Here is a 21,695-nt window from a genome sequence, read left to right on the forward strand (position 1 = left end):
TGACAGATGAACAAATCCACCTGTAAAAATATAGCAGATAGATTTCTCCATCAGACACATGAAGGTCAGAGAGAGGATAGAAAGCGTCATTTAAATTTCATAAATGTGTCCTAACATCTTAGTAAACGTTTAGCTTGGATTGTTTTATTTTGATGTTATTTTATTTCTATATGTTATATGGAAAATTAAGGATTCAGATTCTTGGCTTGGCACAGTTTATTTGACTACATAATACAAGGTTCACTCGTATTACTCTAACAAAGAAAATTTTCATTTGAAGTGATTTTTTTATTTTAACTAGGAAGAGATTTTATGCATAGTCCAAAACTTTAAAGCTCTTTTTCGGATCAAGGACTCCTTTGAAAATCTGATAAAAGCATTGAACTTTATGTACATACATGCACACATACCCACACACATTTTCATGCAATTTAAAGGAGCTCTGCCCTAACCGGTTTGGCTCAATGGATAGAGCGTCAGCCTGCAGACTGACGGGTCCCAGGTTCGATTCCCGTCAAGGGCATGTACCTGGGTTGCAGGCACATCCCTGGCAGGGAGTGTGCAGGAGGCAGCTGATGATGTTTCTCTCTCATTGATGTTTCTAACTCTCTATCCCTCTCCCTTCCTCTCTGTAAAAAAATCAATAAAACATATTTTAAAAAAAAATAAAATAAAGGAGCTCACCAACATCACTAAGTGCACCCTGAGCTACTTCCCAAGGAGTCCTATACCGACAAAACTGTCACATAATGATGATGCCACTTTGTATTTACAGTTTGATACGTTTCCAAAATTACTAAAGTAAATGACTTACTAGTAATTGACAGGTTTGGACTTTTTAAAGACATCAAACGATCTGTTTTCCACAAGGCTTTCTCTAAAGACCCATAGATAGAAGACATAAAATCTAGCATGAATAACTGGGAGGTAGGTCATGGAAACTACAATCAGCATTTAAAACTTGTGTATTGATCATTACTGATATAAGCAGACTCAGCATCAAACTGAGAGAGATCAGTCTGTTCACACATATTCTACTTCAAATAGACATTTCTGTTGGCACAGTGGTTGCTGGGGTTAGGGATGGTGACTATGAGGGAGATCTCTGTGGTGGAAGGATAGTCTACATATTAATCAAGACCAAGGTTACAGGACCCACAAGTGTGATAAAGTGGCACGGAATTCACATTGTACCAATGTGAATTTGTGGTTTTCATCTGCACTACTTATGCCAGATGTAACCACTGGGATAACTGGGTGAAGGGCACATGGGACCTCTCTGAACCTCTGAATATCTTTGCAACTTCCTGTGTGTCTATAATTATTTCAAAATTAAAAGCTCAAAGAAAACCCTCATATTATTAATCAAGAGCTGTTGATATTTTTTGAATAAAATATATTCAGATCATTCATTTCATTTGAGACCAGAAAGTGCACAAGTGACACAATAATCTATGCCACAGAAACTCACCCTAGCTCTTTCTAAATCCAGCCTACAGCTCCAATGACAAAGTAAAATCATTCCCAAAGCTGGCCCAGGCATTTGTAACATGCCCTAAACCCACACCAGTTCAACTTTGCCTGAAGGCAAGGCGGAAGTTTTAAAAGTCAAACATTATTTTCAGCAAAATGAGGATAACAGCCAATCATTTTCCTCACAAAGTTATGATAAAGTATTAACTACTTGTCTCTGACAAAATCTAAAAGAAAACTTCTAAAGCACAACTAAATCATTTAGATATAGATTTTTAAAAGTGCAATAGAAGTTCATTGTCACTGGCAGTATTGTGCTAGAGGGAAAGGACTCTGTGGATTTAAATCCCATTTGTGCCACTTTGGAGCTCTATAACAAATACTTCTGAGCCGCGGTTTCCTCCTTGCTATAAAGGTGCTAATAAAGCCGACTTCATAGGATTGGTAGGAGGATTAAATGAGATACTATCATAAGTGCCTAGCATAATGTCTGGCACACAGATGGTTGATAAACTTGTAATTCTGTTATTGTAACAGTCAGGGGGTGTAGAAATTAGTAAGAATGGGTTATTGTGAGAGATACATGTTGCCCCAAGCGAGACATGGTCAATGTCCAAGATTCTTTAAATCTAGATGCAAGGACCGCGTCAATGTCAGCACCTTCTCCAGAGCACCAGAGAGGCCTTAGTGCTTTAACCTTCAAGCTGCCCTGGTCTCAGAGATTCTTCAGGTATGTGGCCTGCAGCAGCGCCTTTGCCTTGGCAATGCCAAATACAATTCCGGCCAATGTTGCTATGGGGGTCAAAGGAGTAAAAACAAAGCAATATTCTTCCCAACTGCGAACAGGAGCCAAAAGAGGTTGTATTTTCCAACAGATCTGATCAAAGACCTTCCGCCTTTGGCTATAAGGGCTGTTGTAACTAACAGGTAAGGTTTCTTAGCAACAGTTTATTCGGGTGTGCCTCAGTAAAAGCAAACTCCATATATGAAAATCTCGGTATATGTAAAATTTAAAAGAAACTCTGACTTTCAATTTGTTGTTTGAAAATGAAACTAGACTTAAAGACACTTTATCTTTCCTATACATAGTCAAATGTAAAATACTGCAGCGGCCCCGCCTACTCAGGGAGGTGCCCCAACCACCACCAGCACCACCACCACCACCATCACCACCACTGGGAGCTCCCAGAGAAGCGGAATCTTGGGGCCCACCCACCCTCACGAACCAGAATTTGCAGGTTAACAAACTCCCCAGATGATTTATGTACACATTAAGATCTGAGAAGCCCTGTCCTAGGCAACACTCCTGACCCTAACGCTGGAAGTCCACAAACACAGGGTGGGGCAAAAGTAGGTTTACAGCTGTGAGTATGCGAAACCGTTTATCCTTGTATTATTATTTACTAATTAATATATTATTTTTCCTATGAACAGCTGTAAACCTACTTTTGCCCACTCTGTATAGTTACACATCATGGCTTCGACTAGTGGTTCTCAAGCCTTACTCCTTATTACACATTAGAATAATCATCTCGATCATCTGGGCAGGCTTTTTTATTAAATTTTTTTTTCTTCTTTTTTTAATACTTATGCACGGACCCTAACCCAAGATTTGGATTTGACTGGCCTGGGGTGGAACCCTGGCATTAGCATTTTTTTTTAAAAAAGCTCCTTAGGTGATTCGAGTGCAAGTGTTGCTGAGAACCACGGCTACAGAGCAAGAGCTAAGCTGGGACATAAACCCACCCTGCCAGACACTTAGGATCACAGAAGGATTTCTCAGAAGAAAACATCAAACTGGAATGAAGACTGAGATGTAATGGATGTAAATCTTGCACAAAACACAGTGTCTTTTCTACACTAACTGCACCCAAATAGATTTTCCCTGGGTTATTAGTGGACAATTATTTCTGAAGCTTCTCAAACACAGGCTCACTTTAACATGATCACAAATGACCACACCACCAAAAAGTCAAGTAACACCAAACTGCTGAGAACCTCATGGCACCAGTAAGTCCTCCAGTAGATGTCTGCCGAGGATTAGAAGCCTCTAATCTCTGTAAGGAAAACCTTTCCTGTGCTTATCAAATAAATTCTTTCCACATTCTACCAAAAGCCCACAGGTAATATCTCCTTCCCTGACCTGTTCAACTGTAAAATTGCAAAAAGTGAGCTGGAGAAGAGGAGGGTTGGGGTAGTAGGGGTTGGCAGCAGGGAGAAAAGGGAGGATCAAGAGATTCGAGAACACTGGATGTGGAAGAGCCTGTGCAGCAGGAATGCTAGTCTGAGAGTGGGAACAGAAAGGTTAGCATCGGGGCTCCAGGGTGGGACGTGGGGCTGAAGCAAAGGTGCAGGATGTGGCCATGGAGGCGGCTGTTAGGGCGGAGCAGAGGTGAGTGTCCTTGGTCATCCTGAATTACTGACAATGGTCAAAGGAGGGATTCAAGAGGTAGACTGAGGTAAGGCAGATGCGAAGTCGTTAGTGAACAGGCAGAGGGCCTAATCCAGGTCACACACTAACCAAGAGGTGTGACCAGAAGCTCTTTCCAGCAGCCTCTTGAGAATGAAGCATCCAGCATGACCTGATATCAGAACACCTCCTCCCTAATGACCCACCTGCCTTTGGCATGACTCAGCTGCCCTACAGGCACCACCCCTCGGCAAGCTGTGCGGCCTAGGTTTCCTTTCTGGGGCCTGCTTCCTCTGTCCTCACTGCTAAAGGTATAGGGTCAGAGAAGTGCTAAAAGGCTAAAAATTTAGTCCCAAAATTTCAAATAACTGGTCATCCCAAAGTCTTTGATAACTCTCATCCAGGGGAAATTTGTCAGCCTGGAGAAATATGAGAAATAAATGAAACAAGACTTTTTTTTACAGTTACCAAGGGCCTTGGCTAGGAACCAATATAGGAATATAAGTATGCCATACTAGATCAACTGAGTAATAGCTGTAGCAACCATATATTCCAGATTTTCGTAGACAACATCAACTTTAAATATTTTGATCCCATTATCTCTAAAAATCCATATTTTAAGAATTCTAATATTGACATCCCAACTACATCCAGGGCTGTTTCTTACAGCTGAAAATGGTCCCCCAAAAATGTTGTGCTATATTGCACAGCCCGATTTAACAGTTAGGATTATGAGTTATAGATTCATCCTGCTTAAGGCATAGTTGAGTCACCCTACTCTTATCTTCTAGTTCTGAAACAAACAGTATTATGCAGCGGAAAAAATACTGCTTTTAAATCCCTTCCAGACTCAATGCTGATCCAACACCATTTCAAAATGTTTTAAAATGGAACAGACCAGAACTGCAGTTCACATGTGATGTTCTTCCTCCCCAGGCCATATTCCAAATAGAGAGATGCCGTCTGAGCAAAGCACACACAATCGCTGCATGCGACCTCCCTCTCTCCCGCAGACGGGAGAGATACACTTTCCCCTTGAATAAACCAGCCATAGGATTCATCCCCGAGTTTAGTCTCGTCCTCATACAACAACAATAAAACCCAAATAACACACATCCCTTTTAGGGATTCCTTATAAAACATATTGTCTACCAACTGTTAAGGAGGCTCACATTTAGCCTTTGTTAGAAGCCTCTAAAAGGCTTTTTTTTTTCTTTTTTTTGGTAACTTTGTCTGAAAACTACAATCATAAGAAACGTTCTATACACAGTTGAAAATCAAACTGTGGAAATAGAACATATCAGCTATATGGTAGCTTAATACCTCGGGAGTCTTCTTACTCTGTCTTTTCCCAAAAACGCAGTCCAGATCTGTTCTGCTCCGAGATGATAGGTCCTTCCCTGGAAAAACAACACGGTGCTTTTGAGTCACAGCAATCTTTCTAAAACACAGAGCACAAACATGAGCTGTAAACTCCTGAAAGCAAAATGAGTTTTGAAAAAGAAACAATTCTGTAAACTACTGACTTCTGTCTCCCTTGCACAGACGACAATTCTTTAATTAACTAATAACATTAAACTTTAAAATAACTTAAAAATCAAATAAATGTTTGAGAACCAGGACTGCTGACATTCTCTTAATGGTGGAAACAACTAAGAGCACAAGACTGAGAGGAGAACTAAATTCTAAAGCCAGCTCCACTCCTGGCACGCCTTCAAGATGCTGTTTCTGTGTCTCTGGATCCCCCAGCTATAAAATAGATCTTACTGACTTCAAGGAGACACGCGCTACTTATGCAGGACCATGAAATGCAGACTAGAAAATGCTGCTGAATATAGAACTTCAAAGCCGTACATGCACCTATGAGTGAGAACACACTGCATTTGACATACAGGAGCTCAACAGTTACTGAATAACTAAAAATTTAAAAAGAATAAATGCAAACAAAAAATATTGGATGAGGGTGAAAGAGGTTGCTATATTAGCTTTAAATAATAGGATACACAATAAAAGCAGGAGATGAAATGGCTTCTCACAAAAGCAGTGGCCAAAAGACCCATAATTCTTATTAAAAACGCTAAACTCTAACTTAATTTCAAACCACAAACCAAGTAATTTAAAATTCATTTTTTGGAATTTTCACTTCTACCAAAAATACTCTGTGAGCAGTTGACCAAATCCATTCCCATTTGTCAACTTCAGGTAAATGCCTTTTAAAATGTAACTGCTACATGTAAGTCTTAAAGTTCTGGGGGAGTAGGCTCTGGGTTAGACACAGGAATTTTCATTTTGAGTTGGAAGCCCGAGTTCCACTGTCAGACTCGCTTCTTGGTTTCTTGTAGCAAAATTGACTTGGCAAAGTAATGTCATGACCCAGAAGGTTCTAGTTCACTGGCTACCACTGGGGCATTCAAATATGATATTGCTCAGTGACTCCATGAAATTAAAAAAACAAAACACCCTTCGATTAATGCAAAGCCAGGTGCCAAAACCAGTTTCATAGGCAGGCAGCAATTTCAACGGGCCAGTCAGTACGCCCTGTTCCCATCCGGAAGAACACGCTCCCCTGTGGCTCTACGCTGCTCTCCTTTCCTGCTGAGCTAGAAAGGAAGGCTTCCTGCTTCTAAGAGATTACGTAGTAGAACCCAGACAAAACACCCCAACGGAAACCACCTTTAGAACAAAATGAAGCACATCCAGATAGGAACTCAGAAAATAAACCAGAAGAGAGGGGAATAAAATGGGTCGTGGAGGTGAGAGGTGGACAAACCCTCAGCAGGTCTAGAGATCGATTCTTATCTTTGTCAGAAGCAGAGCAGACCACATTCAGGGTGGCAGTTTCCGTTTTAAGGAAAAGGAGTTGTACTTAGTTCAATATATGTATTGGTCAACTATTGTAAACTATCTTCTGAAATGGAACAGATACTCCAAAAGAAATGCAAATAAAGATCTCTTTTACAGCAATGCAACTAAAAGGAATGCTGGAAGGATTCAGGAAGAGAGGGTACATGCAAGATTACAATTTGAAAACAGGATGACAAAGTATGGCCCCACAGAGATGAAAAGCAAATCTCAAAATTGAAGGGAAAACTGCCAGGCTGGTAGAGACAGTGAGCTGTACCAATGAAGGTGCAAGCATTTCTACAGTGTTGGTGATTGGTTCTTGTATCAGACATTTTTATCCTTTAGCAAAGTTCACTTAAGTAAATGTAGAAACCAGGATTGTTACAGGCTTTGCTCGGGACTTGATCTGGAAAACAAAACACAGAGAAGAATTAAGAGTCAGAGACTAAGGGAAAGGAACTTTAAGGTAGATAAAAATGGAAGATGGAAGCAATATTGAAATAGTTATTAGTTAATAGTCCTGATTGAATAGTTTATAAATGCTATAAATTTATGGCCACATTTAAATAAAATATACATATTTTTAAAAATATATTTTTATTGATTTCAGAAAGGAAGGGAGAGTGAGTGAGAGATAGAAACACCTATGATGAGAATCACTGATTGGCTGCTTCCTGCACACCCCACACCGGGAATCGAGCCTGTAACCTGGGCATGTGCCTTGACCGGGAATTGAACTGTGACCTCCTGGATCATAGGCTGAAGCTCAACCACTGCACTACAACAGCCGAGCAAAATATTCATATTAAAAAAAAGAGTTTAAAAGCTTATTGGTCTCAGTTCTGAATGACAGTCAAATCACAGGAAATACTGCCGATAAGCTTAGATCTTAGAGAAATTGAGCAGACTAGGAAATACGTTATCTGTCTGGATATGGTTCATGCATATCTCAATCTTCAATTGGCCATAACATTTCAAAAACCAGGAAACAGTGCTTCCAGTGGTTAAGATGATGTAACAAAGGTCCATGAAAGGATGAGCAGATGAAAAAGCACTTTATGATCATTTTAGCTGTTTTCCTAACAATCATGAGTACCAGGTTTTCAATCTATCAGAGTAAAAAATTGGAAGGGAGGAATGTTACTGCTATTGGCAGACACGTGTACAACATCAAGAAGTTCACACGGGAAGCAAAGGACACTATGAAAACAAACAAACAAAAAACATAAGAACTTAAGAATCACAGAGATTTGGAGCCTTTTAGTTTAAGGGAAAAAGTCACATAGAACCCAACAAGTTTAAAGAGAAAATTGTATTATAATTGAGGTGCAAAAAACCCGAGTTTTTCTACTCAGAGTACAGGGGCAAGGGTAAAGAATGCAGGTTTGAGAAATAGGTTGATTATAATAAAAAATTAAAGGGCATGTAGGTAGCTTCACTTGCTTAGAAAATTCATATGCAATCCCCAATCAAGAAGGATAAAACAAACAATATTATATTTTGTTTGTTTGTTTTTTAAATGAAAACACCTGAGACTGACAAGCCTAGGACAGAGATTATGGAAATTTCCCTGCAAGGATAATGTCAGAAACCAGGAAATGGGAAAGAATCAGAGTAGAAGGTGAAATGATAACAAGAGTCAGAATTTTTTGAGATGGTGCTACTTTATATATAAATGTAAAAAAAATCAGAAGAGGAAACTTAAGGCCCTTTACTAGCAGAGTCCGACTGTAGGAGGGGAGGAGTTAACCATGCTAGATATACCCCAGTCTGTGTTTCCAGACTAGCAAGACAACTACCAGAACCTGTGTTATACATGCAGTTTCCTTATTTAAGAAGCAAAACACTACAAATACTACAGATAGTCACAGAGATAAGAACTCTGAGTAAATTGCCATGATGAAGTTATACACTATAGTTTAATAAGCAACTTTTTATCCATCCACTGCACAACGGGGGGTGGGGTGGGGGGGGACGATACAGCAATGCTCTCAACAACTGCTCACTGTATATAGAAAATGGTTTAGTAGAAACTGATATTTTCCCTATTTTTTCCTCTCTGCAGGTATGGCATTGCCAAACAATTTTCAAATTAAAAGAAACCATGCTGAAGTTAGGCTTTTAAACAAATATAGATGAAATTAGCTTTTAAAATTATTTAATAAATTATTTCAAATTAAAATTATAAACTTGGGACTAGAGAAAGAAATAATGTATCAGAACTAAAATGGTAGCCAATACTGATGCAACAGCAAATTTTACAATGCTATTTGCTACTGTAATCTCACTAAAATAAAATCTTTATCTTCACTCATCACACTAAGCTACATAAAATGCCACCTTCCCGTGTTTTAATTTCCTGGACCACAGACAAAGTTACAATACGAATCATCCTCATCCAATAAGTGAATTACTTTCATTATGAGCATACCCACAGGCTAATTTCCTTATTATCCATAATGCTGAACAATCAAAAGTTCCATACAATGGGGTCATTACTAATAAGTCATAAAACAGAACCTATTTTAGAACTCAATAATGTCTTAAAAATCTTTCCTCACTTTACAAAAGAGGAAACTGAGTCTGAAAGAAGGAAGGTGGTTAAGGGATTTGTCTGAGAGAGTGACGGCCAGCATCAGCTTTCCTGCGACCTAAGACAGCCTACCTTAGAGGAAACAGAGTTGATCATTCATATCCGGTGACTCTACAAGAACAAATTTATTTTATGCAAATAAAGAACTTTAAAATAACCTTTCCCTGCACATTGTTAAGATGGATGGTAAATAGTTGTCTTCTTCACTACTTGGATTTCTGCCTCCTTCTCCCATCTTTCTACTTATTCCCAATCTGCATTTCTGTTTTCTCACTCGATCTCCTTTCTCACAACATACCTGGAACTCTCTTCCCTGCATACCAATGTCCCCACCTCCCCAAGGAGGCTAATAAGTAGGCGTACCTCATCTTAAAAGAGAAAGAATGAAGGCACAACACACCAAGCAAGTTGACAGGGTCACCTGGCAAGGGAGTGGCTTAACTAGAAATAGAGAAATAGAAAGCAGATACTCCCGGCACCCATTAGATTAAAGTAGATTAATGAGGTTTATCCTGGCTTCAGCAAATGCTTCAGATGAACTCATGCATGTAGTTGGGAACAAAAAGAAAATTAGAAGATTTTATTTGCAAAAGTGAAAGCTTTAAAGGATGCCATACTGTCCAAAAGACACAGGCACACTTTTAATGTCACGAATTTGCTCAGTACACTTCTGCTTTGTCTCTTTTTTTTCTATAGGGTCTAATGAGAAAAGGAGGGACATTTAAGGGCTTGGACATCATGGGCATGAACTGACCTTCAGCCTCTCCTCAAAAGGACTGAAGGGCCAGCAAGGCCTGTCTTCTGTCCTGCAGCAGGTAGGGGTGGAGAGCAACCCTGATCGGAGGCCACAGAGAAAAACAACAGAGGTTCTAGCCTGAGAGAAAGAGGGATGACAGGAAGAGCCATACAAACCACACCCACTGGGACGGGCCAGAAGTAAGCACCAGCGTCTCCTCGCACACATTCCTCATGCTAGTCAGCTCCCCACTCCATTCAGCTCTGCCGTGGGCTCTCATTTACAGCAAACTCATTCCTACCTTTTGGGGTCCTGTGCCCCAGTGAGAACCACCATTAATAGTTTAAAGTGGTGGGAATTTCAGCTCCCACTGCTATTCAGGCAGGTTCTAGGAGTTAGGGAATTCCCAATCATGTCAACAAGACTAAAACAAAGAGATGGGTGTGTATATCTAATCTTCCATAAAAGAACCATCAAACTGTGACTGGATATTACAACATAAATTATCATCATATTTAATACTTTAAGTATATTATGCAATAAATAGGCTTCTGTCCCTAGAAAGTGCACTTAATACAGAACACTGTTTTCTGGGAAAACATTTGGGGAGTAGATGAGGGCTACTTAAATTGTTTCTTACAATACAAGACCGCCACCTAGTGGTTCAAGAGGACAACTGCATGCACAATTGACTACAAGTATTGGGGAGTGGGGAGGTGATGGAGGAAGATAGGATTTACCACCCAGTTCTCAAACATGTTTTCTAACACTATCTTCGCAATGAAAAGGAGTGCCTAAGTTAACACTCCATGAAATGAAGAAAAGGTGTAGAATAATATAAAGATCAACTGGGAAGTGAGATTTCTCATACTGGAGTTCTTATTACAGAGAATAATTCTCTAAATTGAAAAATGTCAGGAACTATTCAACACCAACATCAAACTCTGAAAAACAAGAAAATGTAACTAAAAATGTTAATTAGAATTATTTCCTGACCTAGCCATTTAAAGTCCCTTTTTGCCTCTAAATAGCAAGTTGACTTCCAGCTTTGCCCCACCTCAGAGCTAATGAATCTGATGCACTCTAACCAGATCCCCAGTAGACTAACAATAAATACTGAAACTTGAGCACCGCTTTAGATCCACCCAGTCATGCTATCCATAATTCCCCATTCTGAACGTACAAGACGTAATGCTGGCGAAGAGCTAAAACTGCTTTAAGAAACCCAGTGGGAACAGAGGTATCAATAACAAATAAATAAACGCTTAATTTTACCTTTTGTGAATTTCTTATAATGAACACGGTTTTTGGAGACTTTGGACTTTTCCTCAAGGCTAAACGATCTCTTTTCCTTGTTGTCTGAGGAATCTTAAAAAAAAAAAAAAAGGGCATTACATTAAACTCTCTGTAATCATTCTCATTTACTCTCTTACAGTGACATGGTCTTATTTAAATAAAATCTTTGGAAACCCTGTCCCTTATTATTGAACTCTAACTAAATGATTAGAAATTTTTCTTGAACTGTATACTATGAATCAAGCAAGGCTATTTTCCAGAAATGTATACAGTCTTTGAGGAAATGAAAATTTGTGTTCACATAAAAATCTATATACCAAAGTACATAATAGCCTTATTCATAATAGTAAAATACTGGATATAACTCAAAATTCCTCCAATGGGTGAATGACTGTGGCAGAGAAATATGATAGGATGAAGAATTTTTAAAAGTTCAAGCAAAAACATATTAACATAAAATATTATCTCAGAGGAAAAGGAACTATGAAATATAATATTTCTGACTATTAAGGACTTGTCTGTATATTTCTAAATAGAAGACAATGGGTATCAAATTGCTCTGGTATTTATCTACTGAATACATTTGGGACTAATGTAATGGGTGTTTTTTTAAATGCCTATATTTCCCAATAAGACAGAAATTACAATTTGCAATAATTTGAAGCTATGATTAAAAACATAGATGTTGATATAAAAATGTGAGCTAGGGTATACTGCTTTTCAAAATTCCCTTAGAGCAGTGGTTCTCAACCTTCCTAATGCTGCGACCCTTTAATACAGTTTCTCATGTTGTGACCCCCAACCATAAAATTATTTTTGTTGCTACTTCATAACTGTAATTTTGCTACTGTTATGAATCGTAATGTAAATATCTGATATGCAGGATGTATTTTCATTGTTACAAATTGAACATAATTAAAGCATAGTGATTAATCACAAAAATAATATGTAATTATATATGTGTTTTCCGATGGTGTTAGGCGACCCCTGTGAAAGGGTTGTTCGACCCCCAAAGGGGTCGCGACCCACAGGTTGAGAACCGCTGCCTTACAGGGTATGTGAGCAAAATAATTTGAAGATTCCTGTCCTAACCCACACCTTTGTGGATGGCAGGTTATCAGCATCCCAGCTTAAAACCATAAGGAACAAAATATCTGATGGAAGTAACAAACATTTCCTAAAACCATGAAATTACGTCTACAAAAAAGCTAAGTTGAGTATGGTAGAGAGAACTAACTAAGATAACTTTTTTTAAATGAAATTTTAAAGATATACTGATTTTTCTGTCCCAAAAGGAGATAAGGGTTATTTCCAGGATGTTTGCAAGATTCTATGAAGAGGGCAGTATGGAATTTCTGTTTAATTGAAAGGCAAATTGCATGAATTTGGTAAGTAATCTTAAGGAAGTAAAAATATTATTATAGAAAAAAAATGTTATTGTGTCATCTGCTTTTTAGCTCTAATATAGTAATTTTGGCTTTACTCTGACCAAAAATTCACTTGAATAAAGATACTGTATTTATGAAAGATGACATGGCAGAAAAATAATTTATTAGCTCTCCAGGTCCACTCCTTGAACAGCTTTTTCCTTAAAGGGATATTCCTAAGGCTTTTCAGTACTGGGACTGGCGGTACAAGGCCTGGTTTGGACTGTACTGAGCTAGATAGGAAGCAGCCACCAAAGCCCAGTCCCTGTCACAGGGCCACCAGCACCCTCTAGTGGTCTCGAAGTGGAACTCAATCTACAGACTGGTAACTCCCCTGCAGCCAATGATTCAAGAGACTTCTATGTTTAGACAAAAATAAAAAGAATCAGCCTGCAAAGGTGAACCTGTGGATGGGGCTGCCCAAGGACAAGGCACTGCTGCTTGGCATCCGTCATGCGCTTTCTACCTTCCTGACAAATAATAGAGTTTCTTGGGTCACTTTAAACATTTCACCCACTGCACTTTGATAATACATGAGGGATAAATCTCAGAAGTACATTGAGAAAAATTAGGCAGATAGATTAGAAAATACAAACTTATATTTCCCTTGATTTCAGCTGTGATCCTGAATATAAAGATGCTTTTGTTTATAATTAGTAAGGGCTAATGTCCTTGAATTTTACTGCTGCATAGATCCTGCATTTCCTAATATCAGTCCAGTAAGTGTTTTCACAAAACATTTTCTTTTGGCTAACAAATTATCATCTTTTATGTTAGGACCACACATTGGATAGTTCTAATAGTTAAACCATGGACAAGGAAAACTGTCCAAGTTATAGATTCCAACAAGAAGTCCAATCTGATTAGCAAAAATACAGAGTACCTCCCTTGATGTTTTTGGGCTCACTCCCATATATAGCATTACAATAAATCTTCTCACTGTTAGATTCATGCTACAATTTTACCAATTACTAGCATATCCTGTCTGCTACTTCTCAAGCAGGGATTATGTCGTATACATCTGCATATCCTCAAGTCTATTAACTTCATATCCAGCACGTAGCTCAATAAATGTTTGCTGAACTAAAGCCTAAACATTTACACCTCCTCAAGAGCCAAGAGGTGAGAAGAGGTGCAACCCAAGAGTCCATCGATGAATGAATAGACAAACAGGATGGGGTATACACAGCATGGAACATTATTCAGCCTTAAACAGAAGGTACAACATTGGATACTACAGCATAGAGGAACCTTGAGGACATTATGTTAAGTGAAATAATCCAGACACAAAAGGACACATACTACGATCCCACTTACATAAGATACCTAGAGTAGTTAAATTCAGAGACAGAAAGTAGAATGGTAGTCGCCAAGTGCTGGAGGGAGGAAGGACTGGGGAGTCAGTATTTAATGGGAATAGAGTTTCAGTTTTATAAGATGAAGAGTTCTGTGGGTGGATGGTGATAATGGTAGCACAACAATGTGTCCATACTTAATGTCACTGAACTGCACACTTAAACTTAATAAGGGAAGCCCAATGTCCAATTGTTTCATTTCTAATTCCTACAGCTTGGGAATACAATCTCTAGTATTGAGCCCCTTGCAACAAACTTTACTATACCCAGAATCTCTTAATACATTAAAAGGTAAAACAGTTTAATTAAGTAGAATCAACACAAAAAACAGGCTTTTTTATTAAGCCTTTGCTGGCTGCTAATTTATGGTTCCAATTGGTATTTCTTGCTTTGTATTTTTAAAATGTTTTTAGACACATTCAAGGAACCCTGGAAAGATCACTTTACTATTTGAGGCTGTAAACTGAATGGATTTACCTTGCCATTCTCAAACTCTTAAATCAGAAGTGTTGTCTTTTTACATGCAATGAAAGCACTATCAAAATATAAACAGGAAAGACTGTTTCTAATTGCTTCAATAAATTAACTTTTGGATATGTGATGCTTATAGTAAAAATAATTGGTAAGAATATTTTAAATTGAGAGATTATGTCTTATAAATCTAATGGATAACAAGGCAAAGATTTCCCCTACCTGCTGTTTCTGGTCCATGACAAGTGTTCAGTTCAGCCAGAAGCTGGTTAAAATCATCCTGATGAGCAATCCAGTTGTCCTGAAACAAACAAAAAATCATTAGAGGCAAGTCCATAGTTTACCTACACTGGCTGAGATAAGAGATATCTTGGAATCAAGGAAATCTGGTGGTTAGCATGAATTTTTAAATGTTTCACCAAGATATTTAAAATTTGAAAGATATAATGTAGATTTGAAATGAAATGTATTTATTTTAGTATTACAAATGGGCTCCTTGGAAACTTCAGCACTGATTTCAAATGTGGATAACTTATACATAGTCAATTTATAGTCAAATAATCAGTAGGCAACCTATATGCTAAATATTAAAATAAAGCAAAATAAAAAATTTTTTCTCACTAAGGGAAAATCATATAAGTCAAAGGAAAAATGCAATCATGAACTTGGGGACTCTCTTCCTTGCTCATTTGAACTTTAAATATTTTGCCCAATTCTATTTGCTGGCATGGACCCCCTTTTACAATTTAACACTGGAGAATGGAGGAGAAAGGACTCCAAGTCCCGGGAATCAATCGGCACCCATCTGTACGGTGACAAGCTAGTGAGTTCATTATAACAAAGAGAACCTGGATTTAAGAGTGAAGGAACATCTCCAAAACCACCTAACCCGTGGGAAGCAAGGTATCAATGGAGGCATTTGCCTCATACACACTATTTTAAGACTGCTTAAGGTTAAGCATATTAAGTAGGTTTACTGGGCAATGCTGCTCCTAAAAAATGAAGTACATCTGTACATCTCTCAGCAACTACCTTCAAAATCAACTTTATATAAACTCCCTCTGTAGTCTTTTAAAATTTTAGTTGTTAGTAAAGAAAATTTGGCTGATCTAGTCTACTACTCAGTGCTTCTGAACTAATCAAAGGAATTCAGTTTACCTAATGAAATTCTCCAGATTTTCTACCAGATTCTGTTGGTTGTAAAAATTTAAGAATATTGAAAAAAAATAAAAGACTTTAAAAAAATAATTAAGAACAAAGCTTTCAGCTTAGATGCTGTCTGAAGCAAATAATTCTGAAAATAAAAAGCATGATGACTGGATAGGCCATTAATTTTTAATTACAGTGTCATATTTACAAAGTGTCAGTGTTTACGAGGAAATGTGCATAAATTTAACTGCTATACACCAACAGTCAGAAACAGACAATGGTACAGGAAAAGAGTAGCACTTTCTTGCAGGAGAATCTTTTAATTTCTTTCTGAAACTAAATGTCAGCAACTTTTAATAATATAAGCTAATATTAGAACACAGGTAAAGGTAAAACTTCTTGTCTGTCCTGAAATGAGTATTTCTATAAAAAGAATACATTTTGCAAAGTTTAGCAATAAAACTAGTTTGCATCTCTTACACATACGCAAGGAAAGAACCCCACGAAGACAATAAGGCCGAGGGAGCAGGCAGGACACCTGATAAAGAACCAGCTCAGCTATGGGCGTTTTACTCAACCAAAACATGGAGGGTACACACTTGAACAGTTGAAAACGGATCAATTTGATCAACTTAAAATGTATATATTTACAAAAAGTCAGTTATGCAAGGAAAACCCCCAGCAGATACACTGTTGCTCACTTCGTTATTGATCGTGGCTCCAAGTCCCAGGTGGTTATTTTTAACTTGAACTTTAATATGTTCTGTGGCTCCTTGCTCTTGAGCCCCTAAACCCTGTGGAGATTAAACACAGAGACAGTTAGCTTTTTAAATCAGATATAAAGAGTGATTATCTCTATCTTCCCTCATCAATCATGCCATTCATTACTAAACATCTAGGAGCAGGGCACTACCTGTGCCCTCAAAGAGAATACAGTGTAATGGATTCTCATAAGATATGGCTGTATCACAAAAAATGCACTTATAATTCTTCAACCTGAGACCTAATTTAAGGACCAGGGAAACACTATGGAGAACATGCTTTTTTAATGCTCCGAATCAGAGTTCTGCCACAAAACTATTAGAAGCCGATGGGAAGTCTTATGAGTCTGTGGCTCTGCCCATTAACTAATTTTACAAAACAATGCTGAGAAGCAGGGAGAAAGGGACTCCAGGTCCCTGTATCAACGCTCATTTGTAAGGTGTCCCAGAGAGCATGGTATACTGCAGAATCAATCAAAAGGCACCAGCAGGCTGGCCTCAGCCCAGTGAATGAAGAGGAAATAAGATGATATGAAGGGGCTAGACCTCACAGACCTTGAAAATTATGGTAGAAATTTGGATCTTCTTCTTTAAAACAGGGGGAAACCACTGAACTTTTAAGCAAATGAATGATATGATTTAATTTCTGTATTTTAAAAGCTCATTCTGGCTGTCGTAAGGCCCCGAGGAGGAAAAGAAGGGAGGCAGGGAAGCAGGAGACAGGGTGGAACGGTGATCAGAGCAAGCACTGGCGGTGGCTGGACCAGGAGGATGCCCTGGAGAGAGAGGAGTAATGACTGGGGCACAGAAAGTGAGAGATGCAGGACCAAGTCTGACTCCTAGGTTTCTTGCTTGAGTAAACAGGTGCCATTTGCAAAAATGGGGAAAATTGAGAAGAAAAAGATCTGGAAGATCAAGAGTTTCCTAATAAAAATTATAAACTTGAGACGCCTACTCCAGTGGAAATGTCAAGCAGGCTGATTCATTTATAAACCGGGGCTCAGGGAACAGACCTGGGCTAGATACAGAAAAGTTAACGGTTAGATAACCTCAGCATTTAGATAATTCAAGCATAGGCTGGCATAAATGAGCGAACCTGAGCAGAGTACAGAAAAGGGCCTGGGGCTCCACAGCTCAATAGTCAGGAGGAGGAAGAGCCAGCCAGCAATTAGGAGTGGCTGGTGAAGTAGAAGGAAGAAAAAAGAGAGAGAGAGAGAGAGAGAGAGAGAGAGAGAGAGAGAGAGAGAGAGAGAGAGAGAGAGAGAGAGAGAGAAGCAGTACCGTGGGAGTCAACACAGAATTATTTCAAGAAGGAAGTAGTCTGTGAGGTCCAATGCTGCTAAGGGATTAACTGACGTGAGGACAGAGAAAGGTCCACTGCATTTGGCAACAAGATCATTAAAGGCCTTGACGAGACCATTTAAGTGTAGAGAGATCAGGAGAAGTCCTATTTGAGTCAGGAATAACTGGAATGTGAGAAACAGCAGAAAATGTGTAGTCTAGTTATGAAGGGTAATAAAGTATTACTCTTAGCAACATAAACCTGGTGGTTAAGTATGATTCAAAGTGTAACTAAAAGATGCTAATCATGCAGTTTGAATGATAAAGAGAGCTAACATTTATGTTCTAACTTTATCACCACTAGGTCACTATAGTTGAGTTATTTCTCCAAAACCGCTTACTGATCCAAAACATAAATTTTTCTAAGTCTCCTAAGAAAAATGCGTTCTCCTGACTTGTAATCGCTTTGCATGGATCTGACTTTTTTTATGCTCTTCTCCGAAATACCTTTCCTTTAGACCACCCCATCTTCTCCAGCATCCTCTGGCCAAACTTGGAATCATCATTACTCCACCTGGTATTTCTTGGATCCAAAGCCCACTTCTGCTTCCGCCGACCTGCAAATGACAAAGTATCTCCTTAGCAACTTACCTTTCAAACCTGGAAAACACCACACAAATATTCACATACCTAATACACACACACACACATACTTGCATAAAAGATAACATACATTATGTTTTATTAGATACAGGTACCAGATTCAGCATCAGATTGGATCATTTACCCTGATTTCCAACAATATATTCCCAATAACAATATATTCCCAACATACAAACTGACCTTCTAAGACAAAAAAGAAGACATTCGCTCCGAAGATGACAAATCGAAATACCTAGACATACCATCAGTTGGGCCTTCCACGGTCAGCTAAAGGCAGCAACCTATGAATGCACCAGCAGCAGCAGCAGCAGTCATTACTGCTTTTGTTGCCATGCACTATGTGCCAAACGCTCCCCACATATTAGATTCCATTTTCACGGTAACCCAGTGAAGGTAGATATTCTTATCTCCATGGATGAGAAAACCTGAGGCTTAGAGACAGAAATGTGCCTAATGTCCTTAGCAAAATCCAGAGCCTTTATACAAACAAAGGTCCTACTGACGTCAAAGGTTATATTCTTAGTCCACGACATACAAAAGTCATTATGATCCTGGGGAGAGTCAACTGTGCCCTCCACACAGGTGATCTACAGATACTCACAGTACCTTCCCTTCTCACTGAAATGCCCCAAACTCTTATGATTCCCTCTATAAATTTTCAGAATAAATTATCTGCTTCCTTTTTGGCATTCAATTAACATTTTTCTGTATTATGGTTGTTTATATCCATCTCTTAGTGTTTCTATCCTATATAATAAAAGGGTAATATGCAAATTGATCCTAACGGCAGAACGCCTGCTCAACCAATCATTATGAGGGGCACTGACCACCTCTCAGTCCCTATCCCCGGCAGGCAAGCTCCAATCACCCAATGGCGAACGGGGAACAGGGAGTGGATGGCGGGGGATGTAGGTGACGCCAGGCCAAGGCCCCTGCCCCACACACAGAGGGTAACCCGCAACGGGGGCAGGGGAGGGGCCAGCTCGCAGCCAACCTCTCAGTTTCTCCCCGCCCCCCCCCCCCCCCCCCCCCCGCAGAAACATACAATCTTCCAAACTGAATCAGGAAGAACATTTGGAGGTATGGTGTAGAGAGAACTGAAAATATTCCCTTAAAATCATGCAATTGTAATTAGTGATGTCTACAAATAGAATTTACACCTGTGTACCACTTCATACTTCAAACTATTTCCACATTCACCATCTCATTGATTTTTTAAGACAACCTACCGCTAAAGATAATAAATGAAGTTTTTAAATACCACACAGAAACTAATCACGGAAAGAGATACAAATGAATTAAGCAGAGCCAGGGCCAATGTTCCCTAGTACCTACTGAATTAAGCACATATCAAAGAATATTAAAACCAGAAGAGACCTCAGAAATCTAGGCTCTAAGCTCACCATCTAAAACATATTCAATTCTATGAGTCCCTATTTCAAAACAGTAGAAAACTGCTGGTCCTAGTAGCAACAATGTAAAGCTAGAGAGACAACTAGGTCAATTTTGTCCATTTCTAGCTCAATGACCTGGGGTGAATCATTTTCCTCTGAACCTTAATTCCTGCTCCTGTAAGCTGGAGTGGAGGCTAATCCATTTCGCTTTGTGCTCACAGCCCTCCATCCCCTTAGTTAAAAGAATGCTGACAGCATTTATGTCACAAAATCTCAGAGTAGTTGCTGTTGGTCTACGTATTAAGTAAACTGTTCTCACTACCCACTTCCAAAGTTATGACCAAAGCACCACTGCCCTCTGGTGGCAGGCAACCGTAGCTACAGGTACCATTCGGAAGTTACGCACCGCTCCAGAAAGGGAATCAATGAATTTCACAAAGTGGCGGTAAATGTCAGAGGCGAACTGAGGCAGGATGAGGCATCTCAGTAAAGTTAACACCGCCACAGTCTTACTTAGCCTTGCACCCCCTAAAAAAGGCTTCTTCCTGCCTTTGATGCTTCTAATCTGTTCGCTTTTCCATTTCTGGGTTGCATACATCGTCGAGAACGGGCCGTCGATGTCTGAGGAGAGTCTGCCGGCCTCATCTCTTTCCAACCCGAGGACGCTGAGGTTCCAGGGAAGCGAGAAGAACCAGTCGGGGTCCCCAGGACCCGTGTCCTGGTGGCTCACTCACACCCCCCGCGCGCGCCCAGCTCTGAACGTGACCCTCGCGGTCTCTTTCACCAGCAGACCGGCAGCTAACTTCTGGAGAAGGCTGGGCTGGGAAATCTCCGCGGCAGGCAGGGCCAACCGAACCCGGCTTCCCAGGGCTCCGGCCCGCGGATCCTCCACCTCTCTCCGCGCTAGCGACTCGCAGACCCTGCTGCCGGGTCCGGTCCCGCACGCCACCTGGAACCTTCACCCTCGCGCCCTGCTCGGGCCTCCGTGCCCCACACTCACGCTCAGCCAGCATCGACATGTCGCAGAGCCTGTGCCCACGCGGGCGTCCGGACCGCAGCAACTGGAGCTGCGCGGCAGACTGCTAGCGGAGAAGTTGGGACCACCGGACCTGACGCGTGCCAGGAGACCGGCTGCGGCGCGGGCGCGCGCTGGTGACGTCAGTGAGGCGCGACGGCTTCTCCAACCCGCGAAGGCGAGTGGGCGGGGCGCGGAGTGGGAGGGGGCGGGGCGGGGTGCTAGGTGGGGAGAGGTCAGAGACCTTTGCGTCTGACAGAGGAGTATTGATTCCTTAGGTTGAGCCATTTCCTGTACTAAATGATTGGATATACGTAAAGCCTTCGTAAGAGCGTTTGGCGCAGAACAAGGGTTCTCATCATTAATTACTACATATCAGGCATGTGCCTTCTGGAAATAAGAAGTGAACTCAGCCCTCTAGTAGCTCAATATCTACTGCGGAAAAGAAAATGTAAATAGTCTCAAGTACCCTCAGCATCATTTAAAACGGTGTGACACAGAGTTGTAGAAACTCGCTTGGAGGGGAAGACTGCACGGTGGTGTCCCATCTCTTTTCTTAATGTCCTACCTCTGCTGAGAGAGAGAGAGAGAGAGAGAGAGAGAGAGAGAGAGAGAGAGAGAGAGAGAGAGAGAGAGAGAGAAGCAAATAACGAATGTTATCTCTCTTTTAATAACACGATGCCTTCAACACGACAAAGCTGTTGTTTTTCTCATATTCCTCTCTGTGTCCACACCAGCACCTTGTCTGTGAATTTTAACTAAAGTTCCTCTGGCTCCAGAGGCGTTTCATTGAGATTCTGACAATGAGAATCTCAGACAGACAGTAA

General features: G+C 40.0%; 1 protein-coding gene across 2 annotated transcripts in view; it reads right to left on the reverse strand.

The window, feature by feature from the left end:
- PINX1 (PIN2 (TERF1) interacting telomerase inhibitor 1) overlaps positions 1-21,020 on the reverse strand; it is a 76,401-nt gene extending 55,381 nt beyond the window's left edge. Inside the window, exons 1-6 of one of the 2 annotated variants that reach the window (XM_059697602.1) lie at positions 20,854-21,020; positions 18,304-18,413; positions 16,456-16,548; positions 14,817-14,906; positions 11,332-11,410; positions 5,207-5,283 (exon numbers count right to left, since the gene is read on the reverse strand). In XM_059697602.1, coding sequence (XP_059553585.1) covers positions 5,207-5,283; positions 11,332-11,410; positions 14,817-14,906; positions 16,456-16,548; positions 18,304-18,413; positions 20,854-20,872 — 468 coding nt within the window. In that variant the 5' untranslated portion in view covers positions 20,873-21,020. Of the gene's footprint in view, positions 1-5,206; positions 5,284-11,331; positions 11,425-14,816; positions 14,907-16,455; positions 16,549-18,303; positions 18,414-20,853 lie in introns of both variants that reach the window. The other variant, XM_059697601.1, reaches the window with a different exon arrangement.
- Between the last annotated feature and the right edge of the window lie 675 nt (positions 21,021-21,695).

The sequence above is a fragment of the Myotis daubentonii genome, chromosome 5 (assembly GCF_963259705.1).
Source record: "Myotis daubentonii chromosome 5, mMyoDau2.1, whole genome shotgun sequence".
NCBI lineage: Eukaryota > Metazoa > Chordata > Mammalia > Chiroptera > Vespertilionidae > Myotis > Myotis daubentonii.